This window comes from Euprymna scolopes, chromosome 1 (genome assembly GCF_053919585.1).
Source record: "Euprymna scolopes isolate OS-2025 chromosome 1, ASM5391958v1, whole genome shotgun sequence".
NCBI classification, from domain to species: Eukaryota; Metazoa; Mollusca; class Cephalopoda; order Sepiida; family Sepiolidae; genus Euprymna; species Euprymna scolopes.
In genome coordinates, this window is record NC_136482.1 from 2151033 (window position 1) to 2168395 (window position 17363).

At 35.1% G+C, this 17363-nt stretch overlaps 1 protein-coding gene across 1 annotated transcript in view; it reads left to right on the forward strand.

The window, feature by feature from the left end:
• The window catches only part of LOC145244699 (dynein axonemal heavy chain 3-like), a 382877-nt gene extending 365761 nt beyond the window's left edge, over nt 1-17116 (forward strand). Inside the window, exons 79-83 of the mRNA XM_080107154.1 lie at nt 1431-1523; nt 2310-2483; nt 6179-6289; nt 13360-13420; nt 16862-17116. Of these exons, the coding sequence (XP_079963280.1) occupies nt 1431-1523; nt 2310-2483; nt 6179-6289; nt 13360-13420; nt 16862-17007 (585 nt within the window). The 3' untranslated portion in view covers nt 17008-17116. The remainder of the gene's footprint in view (nt 1-1430; nt 1524-2309; nt 2484-6178; nt 6290-13359; nt 13421-16861) is intronic.
• The last annotated feature ends 247 nt before the right edge of the window (nt 17117-17363 follow it).

The following is a 17363-nucleotide window of genomic DNA, read 5'->3' on the forward strand; positions in this document are numbered from 1 at the left end:
CTGAATCCACTGTGAAAAATTTCCCCCACTCTATATCTGTGCTTAAATCAAAACGCGGATTCCATGAACAAAGCTTCTTTCTTAGAACTGCACGCCTGTGGAACTCTGTTCCGTCTGCCTGCTTCCCTCCGGACTACAACTTGGATGTCTTCAAGTCCAATGTTAACAAATTCCTAATGAACCGCCCCCTTAATTAAACACTTCATCAAATCTCCACACTAACGTAATGTACTTGCAATAACCCTTATCCCTGAGTGGCTTCCGGGCCTTGATAAGTGGTGATCACTGTGTAAGAAAAAAAAAAAAATTTCCAAGGCTTAAGTGCGTAAGGTGGGTTCTCTCTACCGTGCTAGAGAGTATCTTGTATATCTACAAAGGCACTATTCGTCTATTCATGAAGTATTGTCACATTTAGGCTGGTGCATCTGCCACTAGTCTCTCGCCTACCTAACAGTTCTCGTACAATCGGTCAAAGTCCAACCCCAATCCCATCGTCGAAATGCGACATCCCTGTGCTCGGACGAACTCAAAGCACTAGTACTTTGTTGATGTAAATAACCTCGACAAAACAGACAGGCAGAAGAATCCCACTTCATACACTGTAGAGATCCCTAGATGTCGAAAAGCTTTCTACTAAAATAGCTTCTTACCTCAAACTGCTAAAGGCTTTGGAATTCCCATCTGGGTTTCTTCTTCCCTGGCTGTACTGACATACAGAAGTTAAAGTGTAATTTGAACAGGCATGTTGCTGTCCAAGTCCCTACATAATATCCCTGAAAATCTGGTCCCAAATAGTAGCCCCTACGACTTCTGTATTGCATAAATCCCATTTTTCTTTTCAAATGTATGTATGTATGTATGTATGTATGTATGTATGTATGTAGGTATGTAGTCCTAAAACCTTCGGCAGAGGCAATGGTATCGTTTTGAAGCTCGACCCTTCAAACGACAAATATTGAAAAATTGCCTAAAAACATTAATTCCTTCACCCTCAACGAGGCAGTTGTTTACAAGGAGCGTCGTTTTTTTACGTCGTCATTTTTGGAAGTAATCGGATCAGTTGGAATGGCTTTACTAATTTCAACGTTCCGCACTTCCGGTCGTGCCATGGTGTAGGAGTAAGATGTCAGGTTTTCTTTCCCTTTTATCCGCCTTCGCGTCACGTCCTACTTCGCCTGCCTGCCTACTACCACTTTTTTTGTCCAACATACACCTATAAACACCCGGGCAACGCCGGGCACCCAGGCTAGTAATTTGATAAAGTGCAAACAAATCAAAATACAAAGAAAAAAGGTATAATTTTAAAAATGTTTAATAAATACTCCTAAACAACATCATATGGATCGTATTTATAATACTTTGTATAAAAATATCATATTTTGTCATATTGGTCCAATTATGTTTTCTTACACAAATAAAATCTCTTTCAGGTGCCTACGATGTGGGCTGTTAAATCGTATCCATCTCTGAAGCCATTGGCAAGTTACATTGCCGATCTTTCTGAACGCGTTAAATTCTTTAAAGTGAGTCAATCTTGATTTTACTTCATTTTAAACTTGACATAATATTTTCGAAATTTCTTTTTACTGTTAATTTAAAATTGTACTGTTTATTTAAATTGTTAATATTTTCGAAATTTATTTTACTGTTTATTTAAAGAAGTTGATCTAAGATAAAATGAATAAATTTTCAACTAATTATAGTATGTATTTGACAGGCATTCATGTAGGAATGTTTTCTGTGGGAAGTCAATATTATATCACGTGAGAAACCTGCGAAAACGTTATTTAAATTGATAAACTTTGGAAAATGGAATTTCTAACTGCGTCGTCCCTAAGACGCCTTGATGTGTAACAGATTGGATACTACATCTTAGAAGCTAATCACTTAACGTTGCGAGAATAACACTTCAGATGAGAACAATAGTTCGAACAATTCAAATAATACAATTCACATCTAAAAAAATTTAGAAATTTATATCAAATCGCTACAAACCCGAATTAATGCAAAATAAAATGTAAAAAAAAAATGTAATAAATCGCTGTTTTACTTACTTTTTCATTTATTCACAAATAAGAACCATTGTCAAGATACATCTGAAGACGGTCGAAAATTATATCGGCCGAAATGTCGTAAGAATAATAACAAATATGAGTCCGAAAAATTAAAATAATATATATTATCAATCCTTATATAAAAAAATCACAAAAATTAAAAAAAGTAGCGTTTTTAAAAAAAATTATTTTGTCAGTTTTAAAATTGGGGTTGAATGGTTATTAAATGTTTTAATTTGTTTTTGTTGGAATTAGAAATGGATTTCCGACGGTCCACCAGTCGTGTTTTGGATATCCGGATTTTATTTCACGCAATCCTTCCTGATGGGGGTCATGCAGAACCATGCCCGCCGCCACAGCATTCCAATTGATCATTTGCTTTTTGATTTTGAAGTGATGGATAGCGACAACAACATGCCATCTACACCGGTACGTACAGCAATTTTTTGCCTTTCAGCCACGTTTCGTTCGGAACTTGTGGCACAACTATTGGTTCAGATAGTGTATTTTGATAACAATAACATCTTTGAAAAGTGCCAATAAGAGTGCCAAGAAAAGTGCTAGCAATTAATATAAATATAGCTGAACTAGCAGGCCGCACAGCGATGCCCGGTCGTAAAATACGGTTAATTAATTAATTCATACAGATTTCGTATTTAATATTATAGTGCCAATTATCTATCGATTATTATATTGTATCTAATATATAGTAGTGATATCGAAAGTAAAAAAAAAACAAAACAACCTCTGTGCTATCAGTTGGATTCGAAACCAAAACATATACCTCTTTAGCCCTATTAGCTAGCGTAAGACGTAAACTCATACGAATACAAAAACTGTGAAAATAACCTTGTTTACCGATAAGTTTTAATTGTGCATGAGCAGAAAAAACAGGTATTGTCGATTTACGCCAGGCCAAGATCAATGTTTTTTTTCTGTCCAATTTTGACCCCTTAGCAGCTAATTTATCAGCTAAAAAAACAATTCGAAAGTGTGCTACAGGTTAAAATACCCTACATATCAAATTTCAACTCTGTTGACCAAATATTCAGAGAAGAGTTTGGTAGAGACTTTCGCAGACACACCAACAAGTTCACTATATATATATATATATATATATATATATATATATATATATATATATATATATATATATATATGAGAGAGAGAAAGAGAGAGTGTGAGAGAGAGACACACACAAATATATCCCTGTGCTAGAACATATTTATCTTAAATTCTACTCAATTATTCAGAATGTAGAAACTATGCATAAATAGAATTTAGCGTAATACTGAAATGAAATAATCATCTAATAAGCAACCATAAAATGAATAAGTAATAAACGCTCGTTTACCAAAGGAATATAAATTAATGTCCATGTAGGTACTCGCGTCTCCACGACTGAGTATATTAGAAAGTTCGTTTTAATAATTTTTAAACAGAAATTTTAGGTTTTTAATATCAATGCCAGAACAAGAAAAAAACTCAACTGGTTTCGATTCTAACAGATGGAACCCAAGTCATATTTTTTATAACTTTTGAAACTATTACTATATTGAAATCACTAACTGGGTGTTCTGTGATGGGATGAAACACATAAGTATATAGATTGCTGAACGAAAAAGATGAAAAAAATATGAATGGGTCACCAATTAGTAAGTGCTAACTCAACAAAGGGATTTTGGGAATTAAAGTGAGTTATAACTAGGGCTAAGGCAACAGCATATTCTTTTCATTTTTTTAAAACTCTCGAGTTTGTATCCGTTAATATCTTATATGCTATTTTATAGAGTGATGTGGTTCTCGGTTGATTAACTGTGTCTAACTGTGTCGGATATATATATGTGGAATTAGACGCGACAATAAAAGGAGTCAATCTGGCCTTGAAATGGGGAATACGTGACATCTGCATCAAAACAGACTCTGCCACAGTGTTTGCTTGGCTAAAGTCTCTCATTTCAAGCGAAAAAAGGATAAAAACGAAAGGGGCTGCGGAGATGTTAGTGAAGCGCAGGCTTGGGGTGCTGGCTGAGCTGATGCAAGAGTTTTGTTTGAAGCTTCGCGTAGACATGGTGGCTTCTGAAAAGAACCGAGCAGATGCTCTCACGAGAGTGAAGAAGAGTTGGCTGTTGCCAAAGAAAGATGTTGTTGCTGCATCGGATCTAGATGATGTTGGCGTGCGAGAACTGCACAATTTGCACAATATGGGGGTAGAGAGGACTTGGTACTTAGTGAAAAAAGTCGACCCGAGGATCACCAAGGAGCAAGTGAGGCAAGTGGTCAGGACATGCGACAGATGTCAGTCGATTGATCCTGCTCCAAGCACGCATGAAGCTGGCCAATTGGAGGTGAGTGGGACCTGGGAGAGACTGGCATGCGATGTCACCCATTACAGGGGTGAACTTTACCTGACCATGATTGACTGTGGGCCCGGGCGATTTGCCCTATGGAAGAAGCTACGTGGAGGAACAGGCAATGAAATAGCGGCAATCCTTGATGAGGTGTTTTTGGAGCGAGGCCCCGTGGAAGAGTTGTTAACCGACAACGGGACTGCGTTCAAGTCAGTAGCAGTGACAGAAGTACTGAAGAAATGGAAGATCCAACAATTTTTCAGAGCTGCCTACAGACCTAGTGGCAACGGGATCGTGGAGAGAAACCACCGCACCATAAAGGCAGTTGCGGAAAGAGGAGGCACCTCCCCTGAGCAAGCCGTCTTCTGGTATAACATGTCGCCTAAACTGGGACAAGTACCAAAGACGGTCCCGCAACTGTCAATGTTTGCATATTCCTGGAGACATCCCAGAGTGGAGCCGGCAAGCCGAGAAGTAGAGGCCACAGGGACAATTAAACTCGGGGACGAGGTATGGGTGAAGCCACTGGGGGCGCGCTGCACCACACAATGGAGTAGAGGTCGCGTGGCTGGGAGGAACACTAGTAACAACATTGTGGACACAATAATGTGTCCCGAGGCACATTCTCAACGTCAGACCAGTTGAGGGCGAAGCAGTGGAGGGGAGTGTGCAGCCACAGGAGGAGGACGAGATACCTCAGAGGCCAAGTAGAGAGAGGCGACCGCCACAGTGGATGAGAGACTATGAAATGTGATCTTGAGATCAGGGAGGCATGTGGTTAGAAGCAAGAAAGAGAAGTCTTACCGTGGGTGCTAAGCGAGTGAGTTCAGGCGGAGAAAAGGAAGAACAAACATGGCGGCCAGTATTTTTATTTCGTCCGTTCTCGCATAATCTCGTGCGTGCGTGAAGATGGAAACTATAAAACGATGTTCATTTCTGGGTGCTGGGAGATGATTCTCGATCAGCCAGGAGAGAAGGCAACGAGAGTAGAGACAAGAGACAGAGGACTGTAGCGATAATCTTTCTTGAACATTCCGTTTGTGTATTTGAGGTGAACCCCCCCCCATTTTACACCAGAAGCTAAGAGTCATTCGACATTTCAATCTTTTATTTTCGAGCTAAACCCTAACCATACGCACGGATTAGAACCGGGCTATACATCCAATTGAAAAAGCACAATGTCACCCAACTAGGCACCAACCGCATACTGACCGACAACTTTTGGCCTCTCTTATCGATTTGTAACGAATGAGTGTCGCTAAGACAGTGATGTTATTGGAGAACGTAGTAACCCTGGCATGTACTCCACCAAGAAGGACGGAAGTTGCCTTCCAGCGCCTTAGCTTGCAAAGCAGTGACTGCAAGACAAAGATATGGAGCAGGGGCAACAGCGGACACACCAAACAGTGAAAAATTTTGAACACTTTTCGCTGACTTCATTGCTGTTGGCGCACAATACAGGATCGAGATCCAGTTGCAAAAATCTACCTTTAAATCGGCAGTTTCTAAAATAAATGCCAGGAAACGATGTCCGACCCTGTAGAAAGCTTGATCCTAATCCAATGGTAACGGAATCTGTCTTTTATTCTACGCAATCCTTCCTGTTGTCAAAGAAAAATTATAATCGTCACCACGGTATTGTAATCGATTATTTGCTTTTTGCTATTTTTTTAAAAAGTAAATACAAAAATAAAGTTATGGTATGATGAGATAAGCATGAACTGTTCTCGTCTTTTCTTCTAATTGGTTCATTTACTGTTCTTTTCTTTTCAGCAAATTGGAGCTTACATTTTAGGGCTACACATCGAAGGAGCGTATTGGTGCAAACAAAGACGTGTTTTAACAGATTCCTTATCCAAAGTTTTACATCATCCGATGCCAGTTGTATCCTTTGCCAAGAAAAATACTTTCGAGATGCTAAAGTTTCTTAATCAACGTTTGTTTCGTCAAGGCCATTTCTTTATATTACAATCACACAAAATATGTTACAATATTCCTTTGTCTTAAGATTGAATTTGAAAAACAAAATGTATTTTCATTGCTCTATAATTCGATGTAATTTCGCATTAACTGAATAAGTGAGTTATCCTTTACTAAGTTTATGTCTATCACTTTCACACTCTCTCACTGTATGGATGCAGTTCTTATTTTGTACAATGTCTATTACTCTTTCAGTCAAAGATAATAAAACAAATCAGAAAAGAGAACATCCTAAACCTTTGACAATGTCTCACATGAAGGTCAGTTCTTGAAAATTAAATTACATGGTATTACTGGATGAATACTTAATATAATCACATGATATATAATGTAACAAAAGATGGTAAGTTAAAATATATAAAATCGATGAGAAGTCGATTAAAATATAGATCGATTAAAAATTATAATATATTAAAATCAGCAAGTTCGTGGGCACTGGTGACACAGTAGGGCAGGTCGATTTGCAACTTTTTTCAGAAAATCAACATGGCACTGCTGATGATAGTTATGATTTGATGTGATAAGAACAGATACCAAAAATCAGATTCCTATCTTGAACAGAAAATTGAGCATTTAATTTTAAAAATCGTGTAGAAAAATGCTGAAAAATCCTTAATTTTCATAGCATTTTTCACAACACTGACTTTGAAATTTCACTATTTTTATAAAAAATCCACTTAAAATTGATATATTTATATGAAATACATTGAAAAAAAAATTAATACATGAATTATAATTTTAATTATGAATCACAACTAGCAAAATATCTCAACCTTTACTGCATTAATTAAACAAAAATTGTAAAAAAAGCTAATTAGCAACTAAGTCTTTTCACAATTCAAAAAGATATGTGGAGATGTATTACACAATATAACAACTTGATACAAGTTACAGAACCATGTATTTTAATTTTTTATTAAATGCAATAATATAAACTGTTATAATAGAACTAAATTGTTCTGGAAAATGAAGGTCTAATTTGCTGGCACGATGAATTTGTAATAATGTGTCTATGTCTTTGAGAAAAACTCAATCAAATTTGACCAGTGTGTGGCTGCAAAATTGATAGCAGTAATCTTTTTCATTTTTTTTTTTTTGGGTTGTTCACTATTTCTGGAAAAAATAACACACACAGAAAAAAACAATTATTTGAAAACACTTATTTTTTTTATATTTTTGCGATATAAAACTAACTATTGAAACAGTAAAACAGTAATTTGGATTTCAGTTAACTGTTTTGTTCTCTGAATCATATTAAAATATACTGTTGTTGGTTAAAAAAAAATATTGTTGGTTTGGATCTCAAACCAACTAACTGCATACACTTGGATGATTGGATGATAAATTTGACCAAAATGTTTAATTTATCATAATGTTTGAGGATAGACACCTCTGGTCCATAAACACATTAACCTTGTGGCTTATGTTAGCCATCTTCCTTGATTCAAAGGCCCAATTTTCTAAGTTAACTTCTCCACCAGAAATGCCAACAGCATACTCAAAAAGTAGCCTCTGATCTTCACACTTAAATTATTTGTTTCTTCTGCTGTCAGATAATGATAATCGGGAGGGAGACTAATTTTTTAGAATTCTACTTGAGGCAAATCTTGATAATTATTGACACAAAGTTTACCCAAACGACAAGTAAATGTTGTTAGGCTTTTTGTTGTTCCATAAATTAATTAAAAAAATTGCTGTAAATGGCAGTTCTTCTAGTGGAACGTGAATATTGGAAAATTTGCATGTTTAATAATAGAGTCAGATTACATACTAAATACCAATATATTATTTTATTTTCCACAAAAAAGAAACATAATTGTAGGTGAATCTATAGAATTAATTTTACTCCTTGTTAGGAGGACAAGTGCAGACTAAGTGCCTTGTTTGACAAGTTTCAGTCCTGCACTTTACTGCAAAGTCATCACATCTCAAGACAGAAAGTTTACAGCTACAAGAAGATCCTCGGGACAAGATCAAAGTGTAGTATCTGTTCTTCAGATGCTGCACTTCTTCTTCAGATGCTGCACTTCTATTTCTTGTTTTCTTTCGGTGGAGGAGAAATCCTTCACGACTGAGACAATTTTTATTTTTGTACCTTTTCTCCACGTTAAAAAAACGACCCTGGTGTCTAACTCTGTCCCGTGGGGAGGCATAGTAAATAGGTACAAGAAGATATATCAAACAGTCTGTCCAGCTGTTCCTTCATTTTTTCACTTTGATTGCTCCAAGAGATTTCCTATCAATCTGTTTGGCCCTCTTATAGCAAAATATATTGACCTTCTGTCCTATATAACTTTCCTTAACAAGGGCAATTGTGGATTAACTGCTTGCCGAATACTAATCATTTCCTTGGCAATTAACTTAGAAATCTCACTATTTTTTTAAGTGGGGATAACTGAGGAAATAAATTTTTTAAGTGGGGATTTCTCGAGGAAATAACTAGACGGGGCCGCTTGTCGTGAAGTTGGGGGTGCTGTTTCATCCAAATGATAAGGTGGACCAGTAAATTTTGTGAACCACGGGTTAAAACTGAACGTCGTGCTTTTACTGACATTCTAATCTGAAAAGTAAAATAAATAAATGGATTATAACTGAAGGAAACTGTATTAGGCTATCTTCCAGTTTCATACGTAAAGAAATAAGTGCTAGTTATAAGAAATAATGAAAAACTTTGTAGAGTTGCATAAGATGTATTGAAGAGAGAGGATCAAACCAAATCAGAGGCATAGTAGTGTTTAGTTTAGACATTTTTAGCAGATTTTAGCTCCTCCTTTGATAACATGAATTTACTCATAAAGAGATTCATTCTTGCTGTCACTGTGCCATTTTAAACAAGCGTTTAGAGTTTGAAAAACCAGTGCTTGTGCATCTATGTTACCATGCTATTTTTAATAGCATTTTCAAGTTAAATTTAATTTATATGAAATTTCTGTTTATTAAATTTTTAGGTGAAAGTACAGAATAGTTACAATCCAACCTCCTTCCCATATTAAGAATGACTTTCTATATAACAAATTTATTTTAGCACAAATAACGAAAACCATTAAAGGAGTTTCCTTATTTACTCGTATTAATCTTTGTAGGTTATCTGATTTTAAAACTATAATTTTAGAAGAAAAACTCTGCTTGAAAACAATTACTCCCTAAGAATAAAAGAAATTAAAATTTGACACTAATTTTCTGCAAAGTATTTTTTATTAAGTAGAAAAACTTGACATTTTACGTGGTTATGTTTCGTAAAGAATGTGTAGAATAAAATTGTATGGACTATTTTTTTTTTTGCTTTAATATAAAACTGGAGTATTACCATATTTTAATAAAAATTTCAAATTTGATGTGAAATATTAGGTTGGTGAAAAAATGTGTTTGACGTTCGTTTAAACGTCCAAAAATGCCATTATTTTTGCACCAACCTAATAGAAAAACAAATTAAAAAAGATAAAACGAATATGTTTAAATTCACTGCAGACACTTGAAATACAGGGTGTTTCAAAAGTCTTGGGAACATAAAGATTTTTAATAACTCAAAAACTATTAGGAGTTAAAAAATGAAATTGGTATCGTTGGAAAGGTTAAAGTTTCAAGTTTTGTGGGGAATCTTCAAACTTGCTCAATATGAGCATCATTCGTCACACGGCAGACATCTAGTCGATAGTCCATTTCCTGCCAAACGCGTTCCAGCATCTTGACGTCAATGGTTCCCACAACTGCCGTTATTCGAGCCTTTAGTTCGTCAATATCTCTTGGAAGGGGCGGCACATAGACTTGTTGCTTGACGAAGCCCCAAAGGAAAAAGTCACACTCAGTACCCCATATGCGAGTGCTATGCTTGTTAACTTTGCCATTCAGATAGAAGGTCGCCTCATCGCTAAAAACAAGCCGGTCATCAAAGCCGTTATCTTCCAACTTCTCTTAAAGTCACGGCGAAGTGGCTTATCAGTGTCCTTCAACTTTTGGACCAACTTGAGCTTGTAAGGTACCATTTGCAGTCGTTTCCTTAAGACACGCCAGACAGTTGCTGGAGCAAGCTGAAGTTCCCTGCTGGCTCTTCTCACTGATTTACGGGGGCTCTGCTGAAAGGCTTCCGGACTTGCTCAACTGCCTCTTCTGAAGTTGAAGGGCGACCTGTTCGCTTACTTGGGCACAAACACCCATCTTTCACAAATTTAGCATGCCATCTGACAATGGGTTTCCTTTCAGGGACTTCTTTTTTAAATTTCCTGCGAAATGCACGCTGAACACATGTCCACGATTCAGTCTTTGCAAATTGGAGGACGCAAAACGCCTTGTCTTGTTTAGAGAACGCCATTACTGCACATGGAAAGATAAGACGAAAATCATTAGTATGACCAAAAACTTGATTAAGCAAGCTTTAAAATGACACCAGTTTCATTTTTCTACCTGGAATAGTTCATGAGATATACGCATTTGTAATGTTCCCAAGACCTTTGAAACACCCTGTATAATAATATATATTTTAAATAAGTCTTTGTCGTTTTTCTTTTCGAAATAATTAAGCCTAAATCTTAATGTTTTCCAATTTAATAATAAACAAACGTTTATTTTCAATATCAATAACGAGCATGTTTTGCGACGGTGAAATCTAAAATGTTTCCACCAAAAAAATGTTCCTGAAATGAAAAAGCAAACTTTGGTCGTTATTATTTAAAAAACATAATTTTGCCTTTACACTTAATATTTATTTTATTAATGCATTATCCTCACTCATTTTATTTAAAAATGTAGTTTAAAAATTATTCTAAATAATGATTCTATTTTCTTAACAGTACGGATTGTTTTGATGACGGGACATTCTTAACAATTCACCGAAAAACTTTTAATCGCTTCAATTTTTCAATTTTTAAAGTCATTTCCTCAAGCAAAAATAACGATTTTGAGAAAAATATTTCGTGTAGGTATTTTCTATGTTAAACCCCAACTATTATCACCATTGCCTCGCCTGGGTTCCAAAATCGACATGCCCTATTGACATAGTCCATCCATTACACGCTACGCAAGATATTTTAGCACATTGCTGCTTTTCTTGAATGAAATATTATTTATAGTAGGGTGATGAGTTCTAATATATGACGCTTCAAAATTTTTAATTTCTTAATATTATTTTCACGTTGTATAATTTTTGTGCTGTCGACGAGGACCTTTCTAAGATTGAAGCGGGGACAACCGTGTTCTTTTATCAAATGTTGATATATAGCGCTAGTATTGTTTAAATGCATGGTAATTCGTCGGGATAATGTTGTCGTTGTATGTCCAATGTACGTATTATTCTAATATTTATTTTTGGTGTTACATTCTCCCAGAGAGCATTTGAATCTATACATTATATTGGTTTGTTCCAACGTTTTTATAGCTGATGATGAGTTGTTTCTTACCACAAGGTTGTGTGTTTTAAACTTCTTGTAGTAAATAATAAATTTAATTTTAGAGTTGTTGTCAATAGGCGTCTTATATCTACGAACGATATCTTTAATTGCATTTTCTTCGATTCTGAAGTTTGATGTCGTTTGATTTTGATAAAATATATTAATGGAGTTTGCATTAAAGTGTTTTACGCCAGCCTTGGCATATTTTCTCTCCTCAAAATTTGAAAAGGTCTGGGACCTTTTTAATTTTTGTATTTTGATTTTTTTTGCCTGATGAAAAATATGATTGAAACGGTCTGCACATCGTAGCAAGATATCACCGTATTTACATAAATAATAATAATAATAATAATAATAATAATAATAATAATAATAATAATAATACACACACACACGTATATATATATATATATATATATATATATATATATATATATATATATATATATATATATATGCTCCTTTCAATAAAGTGCCTCGTATTGAACCATTTCCTGCTATTTTGCCTTGACTAATATCGCCTTCATGTTGAGCTATTATACGCCCTGATGCTTTTTTCTTCTTGTCTTGCTTCACTGTTGTTAGATACAAATTTAATAAAACATTCTAAGTTATTAAGCACTATTGTAATAAATAAGCATATATTAATCTTTGACAGAATATTTTTCGTAGTGTCTTTTTTCTGTCATGTCTGTGTATACAACACATGATGATTGCAACGTCTTGTCAGACGAGTGCCACTCCCTCAGACATTTAAAATCCATGAGCCCAAATACCTGAGGGAGTATCTATACAAAGATGATCTTACAGAGTCTTAGCTTTGTACGACAGCTAAGTCTCTCTCTCGGTTCAAAATGTTGAGATCCAGCAACAAGCAAGAGCAAGATAGCCAGCAACAAATTAAACTGCAGACCAGCTTAATGCGGGTACTGGTCTTCCGCTTTATGGTTTTTTAAATCAGAGATTGGCTTCTCCTAGAAAGGTTGCCTTCACCACGGCTTACGGGAGCCCTCTTCACCCCAATACACATATATACACACACACATATATACATACATACATAAATACATACATACACACACATACATATATATTCTTTTCAATAAAGCAAAACAAAAAAGACGTTCTTTGAAGGAAAACTGATATCTAATGAATTGACGCAGCAAAATAAAGAACCTTTTCTTCTGTCGTAATTTTTATAATTTCTTTTTTGTTTACATTTTATTTCTGTAAGTGTGATCTCAGAAATCAAGGAGCCGCTTCCTGGGTTTAACACTTGAATTCTATGCGAGATAAATAGATATCCTAGTGTTCATTCATCTCTTAAACGTTTGTAAAAAGTGGCGAACATACATTTTTCTCTTTCCAAGTTAAATTATAGTAGTCATTTAGTCTTACCGGATTCACAAACAAGAATTAATCTGATCTTGTAGTTTGTGTGTTTAGTATAAAATGAAACAATATATTACCTTTGTGTGTGCAACCTGAAGTCGACTCATTGGTCCACCCGTAATAGATTACTGATGCCAATAATTTACGAATAGAATACTAGCAATTATCAATGGAATTATATGACCTTAACTCAATCAGATTTGGCTTAAGCCGGCAAAGAAAGAAGAATGTCAATACACCAAGCATTATTCATGTCCAGGTAAGAAGATTTTGTAATTAAATTTATTGCTTTTATTTATATGAAGTTTGGTTTTGATTCCGGCATATCAACCATCTATGGACTAGTTTATACGAAATAATATATCAAATCTAATTCTACATGTGGGATAATTATATAATATTTGTGAATTTGATGATGGCGATTGATCATTTATATTTGTGATGGATATGCGCAGAAACACTTAAAAGTTGTGCATCAATGTCTTAGTCGGTCCCACCTACTGCGAAAATGAGTTTGTCCAAGGGCTACAAAAAGATGACGCCAGAGTCGTTCAGGGAGTAACTGCCTTGAACTGGTTTTCGGGTTGCGGGAAAAGTGTAGTATCTGTTCTGATGCTGTGCTTAAGTTAATTTGCACTTAATTAATGCATGTGAAACCGATTTTTACTAAGGCAATTAATATTTTTTCTATAATCCAGAGTGCCCCTTTTTGAGGAGCTAATATCCCACACATTAAAATGAATTTTTATTAAATTTTGATCTTGTGGGGAAGTAATTAAATAGCAGTAACGACAGAGGTTGCTCTGGTAGAGTGTTGTTTGCATCCGGTGGGGTAGTATCAATGGAGTTGTTTGAGATCGTGTTTGGGCTTGTTAAAATAACCCAACACAAGCCTAGAAAACGTTTTCGTGATAGCATCAAGGAGAGTCTGGTGAGCGTTCATTTTCCTGTTGCCTTTTGGGAGTACCTAGCGTATGATCGCAAGCAGTGGAGGTCACTGGTATACAGAGGACCAGAACAGTCAAGATAGACCGAGCGAAGCTCGAGCGAAAATGTAGAATACGCCAAACTTTGCGACCCAACCATGAATATATTTGGATCTGTGAGGTGTGTGATCGGGCTCTGTTGTCCAAGGCAAATCTTGTTTAATCACATAAAAGCGCATGTTGCTATTATTTTCATCTAAACCAATGACTGTCTTCAGTGTCATGTCTGCTTGAGGGTGTGTAATTCGCTGGCAGGACTAAAAACTCATCTTCGGGCACATGGAGTGACTGAGGGAGTGGCACTTGTCTGACAAGATGTCGCAATCATCATGTATGTATGCAACTATATATATATATATATATATATATATATATATATATATATATATATATATATATATACAGTGATGATCATATTTATTGGCACGGTAAAATAAAAGTTAAATTTTGTCTAATAAATTCTAAAAAAGGGATTAAATTAAAGAAAATAACAAAGTATATTATGTATTTTTAACTGGCCTTTCCGATGCAGCAATCGGATTTTAGAAAAAATAAATAACAAAGGAACAACAAACATAATTGCAAAAAACCCTTGTTCAAAATTATTGGCACGATTTATTTAATAATCAATTGTATAGCCTTTGGCCTTGATTACCTTCCTCAGTCGCTTTTCATAGTTTACAACCAAGTTGTTGCACTCTTCAGTAGTAATTTTAGCCCACTCTTCCTGACAATAATCCTCCAATTGAATAAGATTCTTAGGCTTCCTTTGCATTACCCTCAATTTTAATGTTCTCCATAAATTTTCAATTGGATTAAGGTCTGGGCTTTGTGATGGCCACTCCAAAACATTAATATGATTGTCCTCAAGCCATTTCTTAGTCAGTTTAGCCGAATGCTTTGGGTCATTATCTTGCATGAACCACCAACGACGACCAAGTGAGAGCTCTTTAGCAGAGTCTTTCAGGTTTTCATCCAATATTTTAACATAATCTTCCTTTTTTATGCTACCTGTGATCTTAACAAGTCGCCCTGGTCCAGAGGCAGCAAAGGATCCCCAAAACATCAAACTGCCTCCACCGTGCTTCACTGTGGGTATGGTGTTCTTAGGCAGGAAAGCTTCGCCAGATTTTCTGTAAATATAAGACACTTTATTATGGCCAAATAACTCTATTTTCTTTTCGTCAGTCCATAGAACACGTTTCCAGAATGCAACATCTTTATCAATATGACGTTTTGCAAAGGCTAGCCTTGCTTTCAGGTGCATAGGCTTCAATAAGGGAGTCTTTCTCGGACGACATGCTTTTAAACCAGCTCTCTTCAAAACTCTACCAACTGTATGTCGAGATACATTCACTCCAGAGGTGCTCTGTTCATCAACAATCTCCCCAACAGAGATCCTTGGGTTTTGTTTTACTTGTCGAACAATTTTCCGTTCATCTCTTGGGGAAAGAATCCTTTTTCTCCCTCTACCCTCTAAACTCATAACGTGGCCTTGCGATTTGAACTTGTTTATTATGGCTCTAACAGTGGATTTGGGAAGGTTTAGCTTCTTTGAAATCTTATCATAGCCCTCCCCATTGGTATGGCATGCTACAACAAGCTTCCTGACGTCTTCGCTGTGTTCCTTAGTTTTAACCATGGCGATTGAAAATTATAATTTAGTCACTTATAATAGTTTAAATAAATCGCTATCTAAAAATTATCTGAAAAAAATTATTCACTGAATTAGCGTTAAACAAGCATAATATGGCTATAAAAAAGTTCAGAAAGCACGTAAACCGGAAATTGATTGATATTATACTGATACTAAAAGAAAAACAAAGCCGTGCCAATAATTTTGAACAAGGGTTTTTTGCAATTATGTTTGTTGTTCCTTTGTTATTTATTTTTCTAAAATCCGATTGCTGCATCGGAAAGGCCAGTTAAAAATACATAATATACTTTGTTATTTTCTTTAATTTAATCCCTTTTTTAGAATTTATTAGACAAAATTTAACTTTTATTTTACCGTGCCAATAAATATGATCATCACTGTATATATATATATATATATATATATATATATATATATATATATATATATATATATATATATATATATATATATATATGTACATATGAATGTGGATGTGTGTGGGAGAAGAAAGGGAGGGAGAGACATATGGACACACAGATAGACAGAAACGTTATATATGAAATAGCCCAAAATCTAAGAGGTTTTCACTGATATTTTACCACGTTTGAACAAAAGTACAAATAAAATGAAGTAAATAGAAATGAAAATAAAAAAGAATATTCTCCGTTTACTTTTTAAAACAATATAAGCATGCATATATTAATTAATGCTAGACATTAGAATCTACAGTAAGCGGTTGAAAAAATGTGTGTGTGCGTGTGGATGAGCGGACAAACATACATAAAATCCATACAAGCAAAGAAGATCCTTTCACCCCGTCCCATATCTAGAACCATAAGTTTATGATTCCAATAGGAAACATCAGCTTTTGATCAGATGTTTCCACCCATCTATGTATATCTGTCAATTATTCTCCATGTGCATGTGTACGTACATCAATCAACGTGTGCGTGAGTATTCTGTGTGTGTCCAGTTATGTGTAGAAGCATGTGTGGAAATGTACGGGTGTGTTTTAATTTCTGTATTAGGTTTCGTTTTTTTAAAGTTAAGCTTTTATTATTTTTTTGTTTTTCAGTTTATAAAACCAGTGAACGAAGAGGAGTTCTATCAACTACTGGTCATTCTACGAATTACGTATTGACTATTTATCTGCCCAGCGAGCATCACAAAAGTTACTGGATTAATAATGGCGTGGCCTTACTTTGCCAACTGGACAATTGAGTTGATTTGAAGTAGCCTCACACATATCTATCCATAAAACACACATATAATAATAATAATAATAATGATAATAATGATAATAATAATAACAACAACAACAACAATAATAATAATAATAATAATAATAATGATAATAATAATAATAATAATAATAAAAATAATAATAATACAATGATTGCAGAAATTTCCCTCTGGACCAAACTACGGTAGGTTTGCAATAAGAAATACCACATACAAATTTATGATGGCTAAACTATTATCCACTTTCGAATGCTGTTACAGACGCATTTATCCGTTATATTAAAATCCTACCTTACTTCCTACGAGCGATATCATCACGACTACCAAGACCTTTA